The sequence below is a fragment of the Xiphophorus hellerii genome, chromosome 12 (genome assembly GCF_003331165.1).
Source record: "Xiphophorus hellerii strain 12219 chromosome 12, Xiphophorus_hellerii-4.1, whole genome shotgun sequence".
Classification (NCBI taxonomy): Eukaryota; Metazoa; Chordata; class Actinopteri; order Cyprinodontiformes; family Poeciliidae; genus Xiphophorus; species Xiphophorus hellerii.
The window spans coordinates 20914662-20934347 of record NC_045683.1 but is presented as its reverse complement, the minus strand read 5'-3'; the positions used below and the strand labels follow the sequence as shown (position 1 = coordinate 20934347).

The 19686-nt window shown below is 41.0% G+C and overlaps 1 protein-coding gene and 1 long non-coding RNA gene across 5 annotated transcripts in view; one reads left to right on the top strand and one right to left on the bottom strand.

Moving 5' to 3' along the window:
* The window catches only part of rtkna (rhotekin a), a 70953-nt gene extending 52093 nt beyond the window's left edge, over positions 1-18860 (top strand). For 2 of the 4 annotated variants that reach the window (XM_032579054.1, XM_032579055.1), the window contains exons 2-11: positions 8579-8840; positions 9241-9294; positions 10956-11073; positions 11576-11800; positions 11898-11992; positions 12544-12650; positions 12777-12908; positions 14319-14484; positions 14576-14680; positions 16329-17050. In XM_032579054.1, coding sequence (XP_032434945.1) covers positions 8579-8840; positions 9241-9294; positions 10956-11073; positions 11576-11800; positions 11898-11992; positions 12544-12650; positions 12777-12908; positions 14319-14484; positions 14576-14680; positions 16329-17050 — 1986 coding nt within the window. Of the gene's footprint in view, positions 1-8578; positions 8841-9240; positions 9295-10955; positions 11074-11575; positions 11801-11897; positions 11993-12543; positions 12651-12776; positions 12909-14318; positions 14485-14575; positions 14681-15286; positions 15384-16328 lie in introns of all 4 variants that reach the window. The other 2 variants (XM_032579056.1, XM_032579053.1) reach the window with 2 other exon arrangements.
* Positions 7232-14061, bottom strand: LOC116730078 (uncharacterized). The gene is made up of 3 exons (XR_004341252.1): positions 14052-14061; positions 10022-10027; positions 7232-7541 (listed from the first exon to the last, which is right to left on the bottom strand). It is a non-coding gene; the product is annotated as an uncharacterized LOC116730078 (long non-coding RNA).
* Positions 18861-19686: the final 826 nt, after the last annotated feature.

Sequence of the window (19686 nt, the reverse complement as noted above, 5' to 3'; positions counted from 1 at the left end):
GGTACTCAACTGCAGCACACTTTATTAGTGTCGACTGTAACTGTACGCAATATTTTATAAAACTTTGTGCTGTGCGATTATTGTTTTCGCAGCTTGGTATATTAGAACGATGCCTCTAGAGTGCAACGAAAAAATCTCTTGACTGCAACTTTCTTCTTTCTTGGTTGCACTAGTGCACACAGACATTTTATGGCTTTTCACATGCAAACTATCAATTAGATGAAGTTAACATCTAACTGAATTTTTTAAAAATACTTTGCTGTTACCTTTCCTGGGATACCACATCTATCGGTTTACTCAGGATCTGCTAAACTGCCCTACCCCCACTGAGCACCTAAGGCTTATTTCTCCTCATTATTTCTGTGCAATTGTATTTTTTTCCACTGGTGACCCCTACTGCTTGGAAAGAGAACTGCAGTGAATGAGACAAAAACACAAAATGAGTATAAGGAGCATCTAATATTCCTGTTAAAAATGACAAAATGGCATGTGGATAAAAATACAAAATATAATTTTATGTACATGTTCTGACTTGTTACAAGGTGTTCTGTCTCTATATGGGAAATATTTCAGTCCATTTAAATTTTCCCCACCACTGTTAGCCTACATTGCCGTCACATTTGAGTAATAATGTCACTATGAAACTGTTAAATGTGTGCAGAATCCTGTGATAGTTTAGATTTGATCATTTGTAAGCAGTTACAAATATTTCCTTTTGAAACATGAAGCCACCAAACGAAGCCACCCAGCCCCACATAGACGGCAAATCTGTTAGTTGCGCTAACGCACACATGGGTGCACACAAACTGTCATTGTTATCATTTTTAAGTTGCCCTTTAATTTATTTTGTAGTCTGCTTCTACTCCTGCCAGCTCCCAGTGTGCTTCTGCATAATACTGCAGACCTGGGCTGAGTGTGCACAGAACGCAAGAGCTGTACAGATTTATTGTGCCAATAAATTGCCGGAGTGATCAGTTCTTGGAAGAGTCTGAGCTCCTTGTGCTCAGTTGGCGTTCTAAGCAAATTTGCTTTATCGCCTGAGATACACTCAGCTGTTCCTCTCCACAGGACCACCTTCCATCTAAACAAATGCCCTTGCAAGCTTAAAGTGCACATGTGGAACAAAAACGCTCTAATTGACTCGCGTACAGTTTATTGCTTTCACAGGCATACTCTTCTGTCTTGTGCTTGTTCATAAAACATGATTTAGTAAACAGAGACAGGCAGATTATTTCTCTCTTTAACACATACTGCTCTGACTCCGCCCGGTGCGTACCGGCACTCGGTTGCGGCAAAACACACTGGGATTTGTGAGAGAACAGCTGGCGGTAAAGTCACTTGCACACGACCTCACATCACAACCCCATAACTCACATATGCGAGTACAGTAGTTTTCAGTCCAGGCAGAGCTGAAACAGCCTCCGTTGTCAGAGTGTAATTGAATGCATACACTCTCAGGAGGTGCGAGAGTTCACTTTGCTCAGGCTGAAAGTGCAGCCAGGTTCACTGCTGAAACGCTGTAAATCACCTAAAAAATGAGTTCAGCATGCTGGTCTTCACGGGGCATTTTGCCTCGCAGGGCTCTGTCTGCTTGTGTGTATTTGAAATCTAAGTATACCTTGGCTGAGATTAAGCCTACATTGTTTTGTAGCCAAGTCTGCTATCGTAAAAGCTAATTTCTAGAACTCTATTGGTTCCTCTGTTCCCTCCCTCCTCTCCATCTTCCATGATCAGTACCAAACCAGTTGCCTTCACAGTTGCCGTGCCCTGACTTCCCAGCAGCAGCTGGAGTCTGAAGCACTGTAGGAACATTGTGTGGTGAATGGGATCATTGTTTAGGAGCGGTTTGGGTTTGGATTGTTGTGTAGTCTGACTGCCGGCTATGCGTTGTGTGAACCAATGCACATGTGGGGGCATTGCACTTTTTTATATAAAATGGTACACAGAGTTCCTACTGGAATGTGCAGCCCCACTTTATCATTTAGTCTATCCTTTGTACCTTTTCTTTTACATTCTACTTCTCCCTCCATCACTAAACACAACCTTGGGTGCAGAAGAGGAACAGAGTAAGTAAGAGGGAAAGTAATGGAAGAGGGTGGAGAGAGGCGAGGCACATAGTTGTGGCTGGCTAATTGAAAGCCAGCAGTTCGGTCAGTAAAGTCCCTATGTTTGGGAGTGGTCATGAATTCTCAAGTCATTTCTTTTGTTTGTGCAGAAATGCAATAGTTTGACAGCTGACATTGATGCTAATCTAAGTTATTTCTGGCATTGATTGTCCATATTTTGTGCAGTCAAATACCTTTTTTTTATAGTTGTTTGAAAAATTGGTAAAGATTTGTATGACTATTGAAGTACCTTTCATTATGTTCCTCTTAGCTTGGCTTTTCACGTTTTTGTATTTGACCAGAAAATCTGCTGCAGTGTAACCCCTGTTAGTAACATGACTGTGTAGTGGCTGGAGAATAAATTATTTTCTTTGGTGGCATGGTAGGAGGAAATGTTTTGCTTGGTTGGACTTCATACAACAACCACTACTGCAGTAGTGTCTATAAGTAATATACCTCACATACTCTGAGGGCCAGAGGTGTAACGATATATCCAGCTGAGGAGATGAGACAATGTATGAATCTTGGAGTTACCAAATAACCTATCATGCATAATTTTGATCTCTCGGAGGAAGCTGGAGTATCCAGAAAGAACCCGTTCAAGGAGAGAACACAGTAACTACATGCAGAAAGTTCCTGGCCACGTTTGGATCAGAGGGTTTGATCTCGTGAGGTGGAAGCGCCTATAAATTTGAACCCTCCTTTTTTTCTTTTCTCACCTATAGTAATTTGCATTTACTTAAATATAAGGTGGTCCTATGCAAATAATAATAATAATAATTCTTTCTATTATATTTGTATACTGTAAATCTCAATCTTTATTCTTCTTTCTCAATTTTCCATTTTTTTTAAGATAGTAAAACTGAATATATGTGATGACTTTTCAGGCATGCAGTGAAACATAAATTTCACACTCCTAAAAATGTCAGAAGTGCACTTTCTATTTTTATATACAAATTATTGTGTAGAAACGTTCTATACCTCCTTCTGCTCCTTTTTTCATTTTCTTTGAGTTAACATGGTTTTATGAATCATTTGGTGTTAAATCTCAGCTGGAGGCCTGATATCGTGGTGTGTCTGCAGGCGTCTGACCTGCTTAGCGATAGCAATCAGAGGTCAAGGGTTGCTGATCTGAACAGGAAAGCCTATCCGTGCAGAACAGCACAATGTAAACAAACCATTAAACACCATCTGCAGTGGCGTCAAATGCCCCGAAGAGTGTTGTTTGTGTAGTCGTAGTATCTCTGATTTCCTCCCCCAGTGACATGCAAGGATCAGCTGAGCCAAACGAGAACAGAGAGGTGGCAGAGGCATGACCATCTGGTATCTACTGTTGCATTAAATTCCCTGCTAGAGGGATATATTTTTAAAAGAGAAGATTGATATCTGTTTTTTGACCCCAAAATCCCAAAGAGCACCACTGCGTGAGTTTGTGTATTCAAGATTCAGAAAATCTAATTATTTTTGGCTTTTCTGGATTTCCATTTTTTTCCTTCACACATACCATTTTGATTTCCCCACCTTCCCTTCCTCTACAATTCCCTCTCTCTTTCTATCTTCCTAATTTCTCCCTCCACTCTGCTCCCCATCCTTTTATCTCCCGCTTGTTTTCTCTGACAACATCACATCCCCTTAATGTCACTGCTGATACCCCACCCTCCGATCTTTCTGCCGTCTTCTCTGCTAAGATCGCAGGCAGTCAGCCTCTATTTGGCTATGTCCGCTGGTCTAACACCTGCCACTCTGATCTCATACTGGGAAAGTGTGTGTGTGAGTGCCAGTGTTCACCTAGGCCTGTGAGCATGTGTAAAAGGTCACATTTGCTGCGTGCTTCAATGTGTCAGTTGGTTTTAGCATCTTAACCCTACAAACAGGGGGACGTGTGGATTATAGGCAGATTTAGGTTGCTCCATCTCTATTCTGAGATGCCCAGAAGGAGAAGCCTGTTAATTTAGCTGCTAAAAATACAAACCCGTCTTCCCAGCAGGTCACTCTAAGGCCCGCTGTGCACAACGGGACTCTGATGACAGCTTCTTTACAAGGCGTGTACAAATACACATGTAGGCATTCTTCAATAGTCCCTTGTCAGGCCTAGTTTCAGTGATGCATTTAGTTTAGTTTGAGGTACCAGAGCACCGCAAAGACATTTGAACATTTCACTGTTTTCCACCCTCTATGTCTGATCTAGTGTTTTTTGTTTGTTTGTTTGTTTGTTTTACATAAATTACAGGAAGGGATATCCTGATCATGATTATTGATTCCCAGGTACAAGCCAAGTAATTTATGTACAGGCATTTACTCATATTGAGTCAATGTCCAATACTGCATTAACAAAAATCAATGACATGTAGCTTGAAGACTAAAAAGTTATAATGTATAATTAAATAAGACAATACATTGCATTAGTATTTCAAGGCCTATATTAATACTGTGATTATGTCCTCCTTAACTCAATCACCAGTGGAACTCCAGATACTGCAGAATCCATTATTTTTGTTTGTAAACATATATTTAACTCAGTAAGTACAGTTACAATTTTTAATAAACTTATTTCTTGTTCCTTTTCATGATGTTTTGTTGCTGAGCATTTTGAAGTGGGCTAAAGCTAGGCTATCAGCAATGATAGCATTATTTAATTTCAAGCCGTCCAGATGTTTCACGTGCCTCAGGATGCTGGATGCTTGAAACTCAAAGGTAAATTTGGGATACTGCTAATCTTCTGATTAAATTAGTTAACAATTATGTGACCACTTTGGGAAACTCATAGAGACATGAAACTTTATTTCTAGACAGTACGCTAATACTTCAATACGAAAAATTAAAAAGAGACAGGAACTTCCCAGAAAAGTAACATACCCAATCAGGACACAACTGAAACCTGTAAATTTCACACCATTTGTCATGGTATTCACAAACTATTCAGAACAGAGGAGAAGAGGCAGAAGCAACAGACATGCACCAAAGAAATGACGAGACTTGATGTTTCAGAAAATCTTTTAATTTTATCACGCATCGACCCATTTAACACATTTTTCAGAGCAGCGGCTTGTATAGCAAAATAACAAACAGTGTGGTAGCAATATTAAAATCTAGCTACGCCAAACAATGCTGCACTATTTACTTTTGATGTGATTAACCAAACTCAACAAGCATACCAAGAACAGACAGGTGTCTTTTTATTGTCAAAGACTCCTTTACCATCTTTTAAAAATGCCTTATTAGGGACACTAAATCTGGTTAGTATTCCTGGTTTTAGTTTTAATTCATAAATCATAGTTTCAATAAAGTTAACTTTTGACTTGCTTACATTCCAATTTAATGTCTCGATTTTAAAAAGGACAAATATTTATCCATACACAGGATGAATGAAAACAAAGATTCATCATCACTCGTTTGGTGGGTTTTTGATCATTTTAACCGTTCTCTATTAATCCCAGCTCAGCATCTCAGTAGTCAATGCCAACTCATGCTTATTGTTAATTTTTACAGTGAAAATTGATAAATCAGAAAATGCACTCAGATGAGGTCTGTTTGTTAGATTAAAAGTACCTTTTGAAAATAACATTTAAGCTGGTATTAAACAGACTTTTCATTAAGCCCACATTTATGTATAAAAATAATCTCTACTTGGTCTTGAGTAGTATTCTAATTTTAAATACCATATTTTCATTAGGTGTGAGCATAAAGTCATCCGGAACGACATAAATAAATGCTTGAAAACAGTCTCTCTGTATAATTAATCTATGTAATGTTTTTTACCTTGCTCGTTGAGTCAAATGAACTTTGCAATAATATAGTAATTTTTTTGAGAGGGTCTGTATAGAAGCTACCTTTACGTCTCTATTTGCATTACTTTTGTTTAACACCCTTACTGTGCTTTTTAAAAAAAAACTGGCCATGTTAATTTTCTTCATTATACTCAGTATGCATATGAGATGTGGAGGCAAACTTTTTAGTTTTCACAATAAAACTTTTGTCTGTTCCTTAAATATAATATCCTATTAGTGACGCTGTTATGAGTATATTGCAGTATTTCAAAATGCTTAATTCATTTGCACTGGTTTAGCTGGCAGACATCAAGATTTGATTCATGTGGGATTTACAGCTGCTAGTAAAGCTTTCACCACCACACAGAAACATTTTAGTCACATCTCAAGGAGCACTCGACCCCCCACCCAGAAAACTAATGCCCATTCCAGACTTTCATAAAACCTCATTTTTGTACAGAGAGACATCCAAGCACCCAATTTGGGCCCAAATAATGAGCAGTCTCCATTATTCTCCTGCTGGGTCTCTGCTCAGGGCAAGATGGATGGAGATGAAAAATAAAGTGTGGAGACGAAGAGAGAAAAGCCAACTGAGGATGGTGAAGAGGAACAGATTTGAGTCGAGGCTGGAGGAAATGGGCAGTGAGCATTTAATATTTAAGTGAAATGAATTAAAAAATTCATATGAATTAGTCAGTGGGAGAAGGGGATGATAAATGGGAAATATGGGTGAGGAGGAGGATAGGAAGCATGCATGATTTTACACCAGAGAAGATTTATTAGCATGTAGAGTGTGCACTTGCTAATGCGTCACTGGAGAGGACTCACACATGCTCCATCGGTCAAAAGCCACTTCAGTATTCAGTAGTTCTCAGAGTGAAATAAAATCAGTTTTTCGGTCTAAAAAAACACATTGACATAAATCATTCAAGGTCATAAAATAATTCCTTCTGCTCTGCATTTGTTTAACCCCCCCTCCCCTCTCTCGACTTTCTTCTTTTCTTCTCACTGACTTCATGCAGTTCAAGTCTTACGTTCAAGTTCAAGTTCAAGTTCATGGACACTGTGTGTCCAAATTGCTGACAGAGAGAACTGGGGCTTATGGGTTTGTTCAAATCCCGGGACAGCATCACCAGAGTCAAATCATTTTAGGGATTGAGGATGCTGCTGACTGGGTTTGTGAAAGTGTCAGCCGATGTCTGCCTTCACACAGATTCACCTCAACAAGTTTAAAATGTCACTGAAAAGGTCACGTGTTTCAGTGAATCAGTTCCAAATGTAAAATTCACATAATATTCACCATAGACGAATTAATATATTTCAAGTGTTTATTTCCTGTCAGTGTTATTTATGGTGGCTTATAGTTACAGTGACGTGCGGTGAGGTTCATAGCTGGTGAGGCACTGACGTCATCAGAATCAGATTTGCAAATAGATGCATAGATTGACAGCAGTTTACAGGTTATGTTTCACTTCTGCATCCTTACACATACAAACTGTAGCTCACAAAACACACATTTCCTTAAAAAACAAAACAAAATAAATGTTATTACTGTCTTACCTTTACTTATAAATGAAGTCCATGCGTCGCTCCTTCTGCACAAAAACATCCGTCACTTTGCGATAGAAGTCCTCCTTATCCTCCTTCAGTTTTAAAAGTCTCTCTTCCACTTGAGAAAACTTTTTTAGTGTTGTAATGTAGTCATCCATGTCGAAAGTCGGGATAAGCGAGAGGAAAAAAATCACTATCTCTATTATAATCTATCGCTGCACTTGACTTGCTTCCCGAATCGTTTAGCCTAGCTCGCTGTCACTTACTCGGCAGTTGAGGAGTGAACAAGACGAACGTCTGGGATCTTGAGCGCCCCCTGCCATGAGGCAAGAGAACTGCCTGCCTCACCTCGAACCTGTTCTCTACCGTTTATAATCGCTCATTACACGAAACACGTTACACAAACACAGATGGTGACAAAAAGCACTGTACATTATATACATAAGCTAAATTATTGGAAATAAGTTCACATATTAAATTTGTTTAAACCATTTTATTGACGCCGTACAGCAACATGCTCTCTCCGCTTAGCAGCCAGCGCAGAGCCAGGGGTTGCGCAATCCAAGGTGAGGCAGAGCTCGCTGCTGCCTCACCGGCATCGCTTCCAAGCATTTGAATGGGAAAATAAGAAAATTCAGCGATTTTGAACAAATAAAAATCGAAATTGGTGAAGCTACATGAAAAATAAATATTTTTTAGTACAAACCACAGGATGAATATAACAATTTAAATTACTTTATGATTATATATTTTCTTTCTTTCCATGATGGCTGGTGAGGCACTGCCTCACCTGCCTCCCCTGACCGCACGTCACTGTATAGTTAATGGAAACCTAAAGAAGTTCAGGTTCAGGAATTCAGAATAGTACTGAAAATCAATGAATTTATTTTAATCAAATAAATGTTACAGCATGACCAACAGGATTATGAGAAAGACTGCTGATTTGATAGTTTTCCAGCAGAAGTTCATTAACATTCTCCTCAAGGAGAGTAATTTACAAGAGGTCATTGATAAAGAAGCTGTCTATTCAGGGACTGAAGTCCAAGTATCTTAGGAGAAAGTTGAGTGTAAGGAAAAAAATCGGCATATTTCTAAATAAGTTCTCTTTTTCTCACAATGTTTTTCCCCTTTCCACCTCCCCGGTTGTCTTTGCAGGACAGCGACATTCAGAAGAAGATTGACCATGAGATCCGGATGCGAGATGGAGCCTGCAAGTTGCTGGCTGCCTGCTCACAGCGAGACCAGGCCTTGGAGGCAGCAAAGAGCCTGCAGACGTGCAGCACTCGCATCATGGCCTACATGTCGGAGCTGCAGAGGATGAAGGAAGCTCAGGTCATGCAGAATGTCCCACGCAGGTCCTCGGATGCCGGCCCGATGGACGATAGACTTCCCTGCAAAGGAAAAGTGGCAATCTCAGGCATGTAAAAAAAAATAAATAAAAAATGAAAGACAAATGAACTAAAAATAAAGTTCAGTTTCACTGATAAATTGGGAATTCAGGGAGCAACACTATATGAGAAAATCATTACGAATTTTATCCGGTTCCACCTTCACGGTAGTGAAAAAAGTGAATGTTGATAAAATGGTAAACTAGCAGCATCTGTGTTTTTTGTGGCTTGTGCACATCTGCTCTGCAGCTGCAGAGCAAACTGCAAATCTATTGTCTGTGATAGCTCTGACAGTGACTGAAAGCTGCATAGACACAAGGACAGAAACACACACGCCCCCCCCCCCCCACACACACACACACACACACACTTACCAGGGGAGGTGATTAACATTTTTGTGGTCCAATCTGCTGTCTGTTGCTATTCCAGATCTTCGGATCCCTCTTATGTGGAAAGACACGGAGTACTTCAAGAACAAAGGAGGTGAGGAGTCACCTTCTGTGTGTGTGTGTGGGGGGGTGAAGAAATTTTTTTAGTTGGACTGTGAAAAATTTACGTCTGTAGGATTTATTAAAGATGCATGTTGGGGAAAAGTTATCTGTTGCTGGATTTTGTATGCTGTTTCTCGTGACTCGAGAACAACATAATTTTTTTTTCCTCCCTCTCTGGAGAAATCTTGGATGGCAACTTAAGATTTAACCCAGGATTTTCACCGAAGAGTGCAGACAGACCATGAAGACTGGAATTTTTTCTTTTTTTGTCTGTGTTAGTTCCTGGAGCTGATCTTTTACAATCTTTTGCAGCTTTCGCAAAGATCTCAGTGAGCCAACAGTTCAGACATGCTGGCTTTGACTTTTGGCTCAGAAATATGGACATGCACCGACTGAACGGGGTCTGTATTAGCACTGCAGACAATACTGTGATGGAAGGCGGAGAGAAGCAGTTGTGGATCAGTTGCATTTTTGTTTCATTTAAAATTCACTGACACACAGCAAACCTAATGACTGTAATGGTTAAATTGCCTATTTTCCATCTCACGAACTGGATAAAGCTAATTTGGGTTAACTCCTGTGCAGTCATTATAATATTTTTAGTGCTTAGTTATTCCCCTGACAGCTTATATGGAATTAATGTGAATGACCTTCGCATACAAATGAAACGAGTTAAGAAAAGAGTGTTCTCAGCATATTACATTTTTATTCATAGGCACATGGAGCTTAACTGGTAAAAATCTGAAAATGTGACATCCTATTGCATTCATCCCCGTTCACGCTGATCCCCCAAACTAAAACGATGTGAAACCAATTGTCCGCAGAAAACCAATTTGATGCTGCAAAAGACTTGAGTCTGTCCAGCAGGGCAGCAACCCAATACAGCCAAATCTACAAAGGAATAGTGTAGATTAAACCCTGTTGATTTTAAAGTTCAGACCGTAATCCAGTCACCAATAATGTTGCAAGACTCAAAAATTTCACCGATGCCAACATCCATTCTGATCGAGGTTCAGTTTTGTTTTTGTTTTTTTTATTATTTTGCAAAGAAGGATGGGAAAAGACATCAGCTTCTGGATATTACGAAGATTTTATGAAGCAATACCTTTGGATTTGTATTAGCACAACATTCTGAAAGTAATAGTCATTTTCTTTCTACTTTGCAATCATGCACTACTTTGTGTTGGTGTGGCGCACAAAAAAAAATCTGAAGAAAATACAATGAAGTTTGTGAAGAAAAAGTAAGAAAATGTGAAAAGGTTGAAGGCGTCTCAATATGACACTGCAGACGCCGAGAGTGGCTGTTAGCCACAGTGACATTAAAGGTGTGCTACTTTACATTTAACAATGTGCCTGTTACTGGTTCAATTTCGCTATTAGCAGGCATGATTCCTGAACTGAGACTAACAACGGAGGAGTTTGTTAGACCTCTAGCAGCATCGAGTTCTCTGTCACGCTTCACCTGTTCAGGTTAAGTGCCCTGTCTACAGTAAACTTTCGACATCAACGCTTTCCTCCAATTCTTCTCTCACAACCTTGCAGGGAGAGGTTGAAGCTAAAGTGAATTGAGTGAAAAGATGCAAATGAGTTAAAGCTTTGTGAATGTGTGAATATGGTTTCTCACATTTTTCCCTTTCCTCTGTCCCGTTGTAGAGCTTCATCGATGCGCCGTGTTCTGCCTGCTGCAGCTGGGGGGAGAGATCTTCGACACGGACATGGTGATAGTGGACCGGACGCTCACAGATATCTGCTTTGATAACACCATCGTCTTGTAAGCTATCTGTCTGTTCTGTGTTTACAACATTCTGTCAGTATATCAGTCCTTGGTTCAAGTGTTCAGTCTGTACAAATTTTTGTAAAATTTAGAATTCAAAAAAACGCACTATTTTGGAAAGAACAGGCAACACTTAAAACAGGCGTTCATCTTGAAAGACGTGCAGCTGCGATTGAAGCAAAAGTGTTGCTACAAAGTATGTAGGAGTATTTCGTTGCAAAATATTATCAATAATTGTGCAAAAACACAATATTTTGTCACAAATATATATAGGGCAAATATTTTGCCCTATATTTGCCCTCTTGTGTTGCTCTATTCCGCAAAACTACTTTAGATTTGGTAATGTTGTAGGCGGTGGCTAAATTGTCACAAAATGTGAATAAGCTTTAGGGATATGAAACATTTAGAAATGCACTGTACATTGCACTTACATTGCTAGCAATTGTGTTCATTTTCACACAATACATGTGACAGACTGTACGGTTGTATCCTTGTGCAGTAGTGAAGCCAGCCCTGGCTTTGAGCTCCGAGTTGAGCTCTATAGCTGCTGCTCAGAGGACGACTACTCTGCCGGAAGCACGCCCAGAAAACTGGCCAGCAAGTTGAGCTCCTCGCTGGGCCGATCAGCGGGAAAGAAGCTCAGAGCGGCGATGGAGCCTGGAGCTTGTAGTCCTGTTAGTAACGGAGGGGCGGCTCCTCTCCTGCTGCCGGTTCCCTCTGTGCCGTGAGTTCGGGTTACACTTCTGCATGTTTTTCTCTCATTGTTTTGTGCGACATGATATAAAAATGCTGTATGTCCATCTTTTGTTGGTTGTCAACAGGGGCCCGAAGTACCACCTCTTAGCTCACACCACCCTGTCCCTGTCACACGTCCAGGACAGCTTTCGCACACATGACCTCACTATTTCAGGCAACGGTGAGTGGCAGCCTCCATCAATCTGCGCCCTCGCCGGCTCTCTGCTCCCACCGCCAGATCGGCCATCTGTCTGCTCTTTGTCCTGCTGCCACTCGTCTGCGTCTCCCGCTCTCGTCATTTTCTCTAAACCGCCGCGTGTCTCCTCCACCTGCTTCTCTGCGTTGATTTCTGACATGTGGCGATCAACAAGGCCGCCGTAAATAAAAGTTCTGCAAGTGGGGAACGGGTTCAGGGGTTACTGCTGTGTAAAACTGCAATGATGGAGCCTAACAAGGGCCCAGACCCTGAGACAGACGTTGGCTCTTGTATTTTATTCATTGGTCCCCTCAGCGCGTTGTAAAGTTTCATAGCTGCATTTCATGTGCAGCCTCAGCAGCTGCCTGTCTTTTAATCCCAAGTGCTTCTTTCTGTTCGCTAATGCATAGGCGGGGTCTTAGGAGAGTGTCTCTTTATGCGCATGCAACTAATTTGAGTTGTTTGCATGTGAAGCTTGAAAGCAGTGTCGAAAAATATTGTGATTAACTTTGATTCTTTATGCTCTTGTCCTTCAGAGGAATGCTCCTACTGGCTGCCTCTCTACGGCAGCATGTGTTGCCGCCTCGCAGCTCAGCCGCACTGTATGACCCAGCAGATGATGGGTGGATGGTTGAAAGTTAAGGCAAGTTGGGGCACTTTGTGTTTGCACACTAATTCGAGCTCGTCTTTAAAGGGTTTTGTTTGCTTTCCGTCGTTTTTCTCCCATTGTCTCTGGCTCAACTCGCTATACCCCTCTTCGTGCTTGCAGCAGTGTGGAGGTGACCCTAAGACATGGACAAAAGTCTATGCCGTTCTAAAAGCAACAAGCCTTTTCTGCTACCAGCGACAGGAGGATGTGGACGCCAATGTCGAGCCTGCTTTGACCATCGGGATCAACAAGGTGAGCTATTGAGCAGCTTAGGAGCTTGTGATAAACATCTAAAAAGAGAGAAAATAACAGGTTCAATATTCAACCTCACAGAACCCACAGCTGGATTTTTTAAATTATTATTATTATTATTATTTCACAACACCTAAGGCATAAGCAGAATTGACGGTAAAGTTTTTGGACTCCTGTCAAGTACATCCCAACCCAACCGGGAGACCCTGGTACTTAAATATAAATAAGGTAGCTGTTTGCTTGGTAACTGTTGTTCCCTCGAGCAAGAAGCCCTTATCTGGCCCGGCTGAGCTGTCAAGCGGTCAACGCTGACTGTTTCTCAGTGTCTGAGCTGCAACAGCTCAGACACTGAGCTCAGAAGGATTTTGAGAGTTGTAAAATATCAACTATATTTGCCTCTTCACTTACTAAAAATCCTGATTGGTTGGTCCTGCAGCTAACAGGTAATCCCAGAGATGGGAGGCGTGCGAGACATAAACATTTGGCTATTCTGAAATATTCCTGATTGGAATAAACACAAGAGAACCACGGTGTGAAAACTAAAAGAGCACAAACAATCCACTTTTATTAAGGTAATTGTTTTAAAAACTTCACTTGGCAATCTACGATGTCTGTTGAGCAGCAGGTTGCAAAACTGAAAAAAAAACCCCGACCCAATTAATATTTATTTGTTATTTTTGTGGTGACCTATAAAAAAGTTACAATATTCACCAATATAATGTTTATGTGTAAATAAGTAATCATTGTGCAAAAATACAAGACATATTCCTACTTAATCTACATAATAATTTAACAGAACTTCACTTAGAAATGCTGAATGCCTTTAAGGGTGGCTGAAAACAGAGCTTTACTAATTAAGCAGGCTTAACATCCCTAATTACATCTGTTTATTGCGTTTCTCTCTTTGGAATCCCTTGAAGAAAAAATGTCCATCTCCATCAAATATGGGAATCATATAATTTATGATTCAATACTCTTCTTCCAGGATCAAAGTGTCAGAGACTCAGTCATATCAGGCTTTTCCCCTTTTTCTGTCTGAATCTCAGCACACAACTACCCCAAAGCAAGGTCAGCCCACGTCTGAGCAAACCTCTGGCTCTCCTGCAGAAAAGGAATCAAGCGTTGCGACAAGATAAACGGCACAACACTGCCATCTAGTGGTCGCTAGCACACCGGGGGGGCCAAACAGACGGAGGATGTGGGAATTGGGAGTTTGCTCTTTTTGTTGGATAATTGCTGATGGGACTAATTGCTATCTTTATTAATGAGGGCTTAATTTCAATGGGGGACCTCCATTTACAACCGCTGTAATGAACAGCTGCTGCGACAAGTAATTTGGATTAATCAGAACAGAAGCGCTGCTGTCCTACTCCCATCTGCGGACATTTTCAAGTGCCGCTTTTGTTTCAGGAGACCAGGATACGCGCGTCAGAGAAGGACCCCCACAGTAAGGGTCAGAACATTTGCATCAGCAACCGATACGGAGGGGAGGAGGTCACGCACACTCTGAACACGGAGAGCCGGGAGGACACGCACAGCTGGATGGAGGCCTTCTGGCAGCATTTCTATGACATGAGTAAGAGAATGTTTCACCTTTACAGAAGTCACCTGAAGAGAGTCAAAGAAGCAATAAGAGCGTTTTAACGTTTTTGTTTCTCCCTAAACAGGTCAATGGAAGCAGTGCTGCGATGATTTAATGAAAATTGAACTTCCCTCTCCAAGAAAACCAGCTCCTGTCACACCAAAACAGGGCTCACTTTACCATGAAATGGGTAAGTCCTTACTGCTACCGGAGATATAGCCTAATAGGCACAATTAGTTTGTTTTCATTTATATCAGAAAGACAGAATAAAGGGAACACTCGCTGTGCCTGCACTGCATGTGACTGTGTGTGTTCTTAAATTACCGGGTGTATGTGCATGAAACACACTGCCATGATTAGATTTTCCCTCTGCAGTAGCTCTAACGTACACTCTGCTTTACGTCTCTGTTCTGTAGATTGAGGAGGTCTTATCTCTGATGCCCTGACTCACTCCGTCTTCTTTTTGTTCCTCTTTCACTTTTTTCCCCTGCGTTCTGTGATCCTCTGGTTTATACTGTTCTGTTCTTCCTTATTTATATATTTTTTTTATATCCTACCCATTTTTCATCCACTTCTATTGTAAATTTCAATTTCAAACATCGTCCTTGATTCAAATTTTTTTCCATATTCTTTTCTTGCCTGACCTTTGAACATAAATGACCCTTCTTTAAATATTTTTTACCATAACCCTCCACACACTTTGAGCCTGTATTCTCTCCCCTACTCACCTCCTTTCCTCTCCACTCTTTCTGTCTTACCAACCCGGCTCATGGTTTTCTTAACCCCCTCCTGGCAGCCCCTCTTTCAGCGCCCTCCTGTGAGGGTCTTCTGCTGCAGGATAACGCTGTGTCTGCTGAGATTCGTGCTCTGCTCTCGTCCTATTACAATGACAGGTGAAGTAGCAGCTGTAGGGTTTTTGCATAAACTGTGTTGCGGTCGTCAAAAGGATGCGATGAGGCTCCGTTCAGATCTGGCATTAACATACGCTCTGACCGATCAGATGTCGGTTGCCTGCCTTACATGCACACAAACAGAACATTAAGAGGAAGCTGAAGCTTTTTGAACATCAAGGATTAGCATTCAGTCACCTTAATAATTTTATTTCTGCAGTTTACCCGAGTCACATTTTTTGGAGTTATTTGCTATTTAAGATTTATTTATTTACTAAGTTTTTTAGTAGATGGGATATGGAGAAAAAAAATGGAATATAAATTGTGTGATTTTAGAAAGCTCAGCGTTAATTTACAGACAGTTTAAAGATTTTAAACCCTTAAAGAATTCCAACAAGGAGTTTATTTTTGTCAACTTTTAAATGAAAATAATTGTAATTTTAGAGTATTTTTAGTACGCGCAGATAGCTTTTTACAACACTTCAAAATTTTTATATTAGGAGCCAGCTAAGTAATAAACTAACTCTGGAATTTGAAGGGAGTCATGTCATATTAGTAATTGTTTCCTTCAGTGTCTCTCGTGGCATTTAGTTAAGCAGTCTCAAACCCAGAGTAATACCGGTGAGGGTCCAATAAGGGTCGGCTTCACTCAAACAAAGTAATGATAATGCAAAACATTAACAGAACAACATTTTTAAAAGCTGTGTTTCTACACACCCTGATGGAAAGATTTGAATGCAGTGCAAGAAACTAATTAGAAAAAAATCTTCGTGACTTAGAATCAGAATCTCAGAATACAGCCTTCCACAACAAAGTTATGTGTTACTTTGTGTTTACCGTCCATATAAAATTCCAATAAATATGTTGACGTATGTGGTTGCTGTGTTGCAAAAGCTGAAAATTCTACTTCCGAGGGTCTTGATTAATTTTGTTGCTTTTGTTCTGCAGTTATTGAGTCATCCGATGACCTCAGCAGCACCGTGTCCGACATCCTGGCCCGGAGAATGCAAGAGCTGGAGCTCCGCAGCCAGCTGGGCACGTCTCCCACCTGGATGTCTGTGTTTGAGGAGAACAGTCCGAAAAGCACTGGCTTCCCTGTCCGTCCTTGTACCTCCCGCCTGTCTGGCCACAGCCCTCACTCTCCTCATCGCCTTCCCCCTCGGAGCCCCGCGAGCCCGCACCGCTGCCCGCAGCCGGGTCTGCTCTCCTCTGACGCGAGCCTGACGTCGGACAGTGACAGCCATTGCAGCACCAGCCCGTGCTCTCACCGCCACGGCTGGCCTGAGCCGTCGTCAAACTTCTCGCTTTTGTCCTCCTCGCCCTCCCGCCTGAGGCCGCGTACTCTCTCTCTGGACGCTAAGCTCAGCACCCTCCGGGGGCGAGGGTACGGAGGCGGAGGGGCCTTCCAGTGCTCCTGCCAGCCTCCTTCCTCGTCCCTGCTCGCTCCTCACCCCGTCTCCTCCTGCTCGCCTCTGTCGCAGCGCAGCACGCAGACCACGCTGTCCTGCTCCAGCTCCACCTCCAGCAGCAGCTCCAGCAACAGCGAGGGCAGCCACAGCCCCGAGTCGTCAGAGGGGGGCCCGTTCTCCAGGCCTTCGCCGGCTCGACGCAGCCTGAGAAACCTACGGGCCAGGCTCGATCCCCGTAACTGGCTGCAGAGTCAGGTGTGAACTTTTTCCCCAATGGACTTCTTTTTTTTTTTGTTGGTTTTTTGCTTGTTTGTTTAAACATACACATTAACAAGCTTATTATGTGAACTAAACTCAAGGATGTGTGCAGCTTAGAGAAGACCTGCGTGGGTCAAACTGGAAAATTAGTTGGTTTTTTTAACCCAGAAGATGGTGACTGTCACTGCAGGAGCTCCTGGGTTCCCACAGTTTATAGGATGGGAGACAATGTGTTTGCTTTCAGAAATTACATTGACGATGCTGCTTTGGAGAGAGTAAACAAAAAGCTAAACAATTGCTTAGACACGCTGCACACTGTTCAAACTCTTAATGTGATCTTGAAACTGGAAAATATGTTATTTTCCCCCTTTTTCCATCCTTACCATCCACTGAAACATCATTTTAAGGTAAAATCTCTCTTGTCGTCCCAGTCATACTTTATCTGAATGTAATTTATTATGTTATAAAATGTGTGTTTCTGCTGCAGGGGGTCTGTGACTTGAAGCAAAGGAGCACTTCACAGGAAAGATTTATATATTTATGATTTTATTAACAGATACACATGGTAAAACACGGGTGGTGGCAGCATCATGGTGTGGGGAGATTTTTCTTTAGCAGGGACAACAGGCTGCAAAAAGACTTGAGTGGAGGTTCACCTTACCTTCCAGCAGGACAATGACCTTAGAAATACAGTAGTGGGAGCTACAGTTTGTTATTCAGGGACTACAAGGTGTAAGATTTTAAACAACATACCCCGTTTCTGCAGTTTTGCTCCCCAGCGATTCTGCTCATTAGGTTGATGAGAGGTTAACGTTTGTTGCCTGTTTTGTGACTCCTGCTTCAGTGTACTTACTTATTTACACATCAGAAGAGTCGTTTAAAACAACTATGCAGTATTTTGTTCTATTGGTTAGATCTTGAACTACCTGTGATCATACTAACGGTGAATTTGGGGAAGTTAAATGCAGGTGTTTATATTTACTGTATTGGTTCTGACTGACATTTTCAGAATTGAAAAAATTAACTCTTTGCTTTGGGTTTTACCTTTATCTGCACATCACTGGAGGGCTGCCGTCAGAACCAAGCGGTTGTAGTCGAAGTAAAGTATTAATAGAAAACCCCAATCCAAACTCAGTGTCATGCTGCACTGGCACCCTTGCAGTATATTGCATGGTTTCGGTGCGGCGTTTCCTCCCTGTGAATCTAAGGGCAAAATCCAAAATAAGCCACAACTCCATTAATATCAAATATGTACATGAAAATCTTTAGATGCCGGCTCCGTTTTTTAAATTTTTTCTCCTACATACCGGCTATAGGACTGTAAGACGTCGCGCTACATTTCCACCCCTATATTTTTCTTAACTGCAATTGTTCTCACCATTTCTTTTTTTTTTTTTTACATGTTTTAAATTAACCAAATTTCAAATGGGAGTTTATGACTATCGGTAAATCCCCGTTTTGTTTTGTTTTTTTCCACGTCTGTCAATCATTGTGGGCTCATATTTACTGAGATATGTCGAACAAGCATTTGTTACTGTAAATTATTTTGTAATTTAACAGATAAATCTCGCTCTGTCATGTTGTTACATAGCTGATTTTATAAATGCAACTGTACGGATGTGTGATGATCAGAAGTTTAACAGATAATGTGCAAATCTTTATTTGTTAACGATTAACACTGTTAAGAGTCTCCCTCCTTCGCAGGTTTTGTGTGTCCCACATCTGTAAAAGGTTGAGTATAAAATGAGAAATGTCACATTTAAATAATATAACGTTAATTAAAATAAATGTTTATAGTTTTAAAACTATCACATCTTTACGCATCTGTATTTGTCATTCAAAAATGCATAAGCATGGTAGTAGCAGCATCATGCTGTGGGCATGCTTTTTCTCCCAGCAGGGAAAAGAGGAAGATGATCACTTAATGGGAAAATTGATGAAGAATCAAAGATTCTTCGTCCTATTGGATAATGTGCCTGAACGTACAGCATCTGGATTTTTCTATTTAGTACACAGATTAACATAAAACGTGGCGGTGGCAGCATCTTGCTGTGGGAATGGTTTCCGTTGGCAGGAGTAGAACCTGGTCAAAGGGAAATGAAGCAAATTAAAGAGGAATCTCGGTTGAAACTATGTTAGAGGTTGCAAAAGATTTTAGATTTGGAGCAGCGGTTCTCCTCTCAAGAGTTCCCACACAGTCTGGAAAGTATGGAGCTTGATCTAAATACTTTCCATGTCTGGATATGTTTGAAAAAACAACAATGTCATGCACCATTCTATCCATCTTCAGTATGTATCTGTTTATCCATCCAATTATTCATGCATCTATAATTACTTAGTGGGAAAGTGTAAAATGAAGTGTAATCTATCAATCTAATTAGCCAAAAAGCATCTGGGAGTTGTATAATTACAAAATTAGAACATGAAAAATGTACTGTAGGTCTGACCTTTCCACACAACATTAGCCATGCAATACTGTGGTATAGGTCAAAGCATACTTGTGTTAAAATGAACCTCATTTGGGAATCAGTAGCAGTTTTTATGTTCACAAATGCTCTCTCGCCAATCTAAGATTCAATTGCTTTGCAAAAAAAACAAAAAAAAACTGTATTTTCTACATAGCAAAGCTAGGAAGAGAC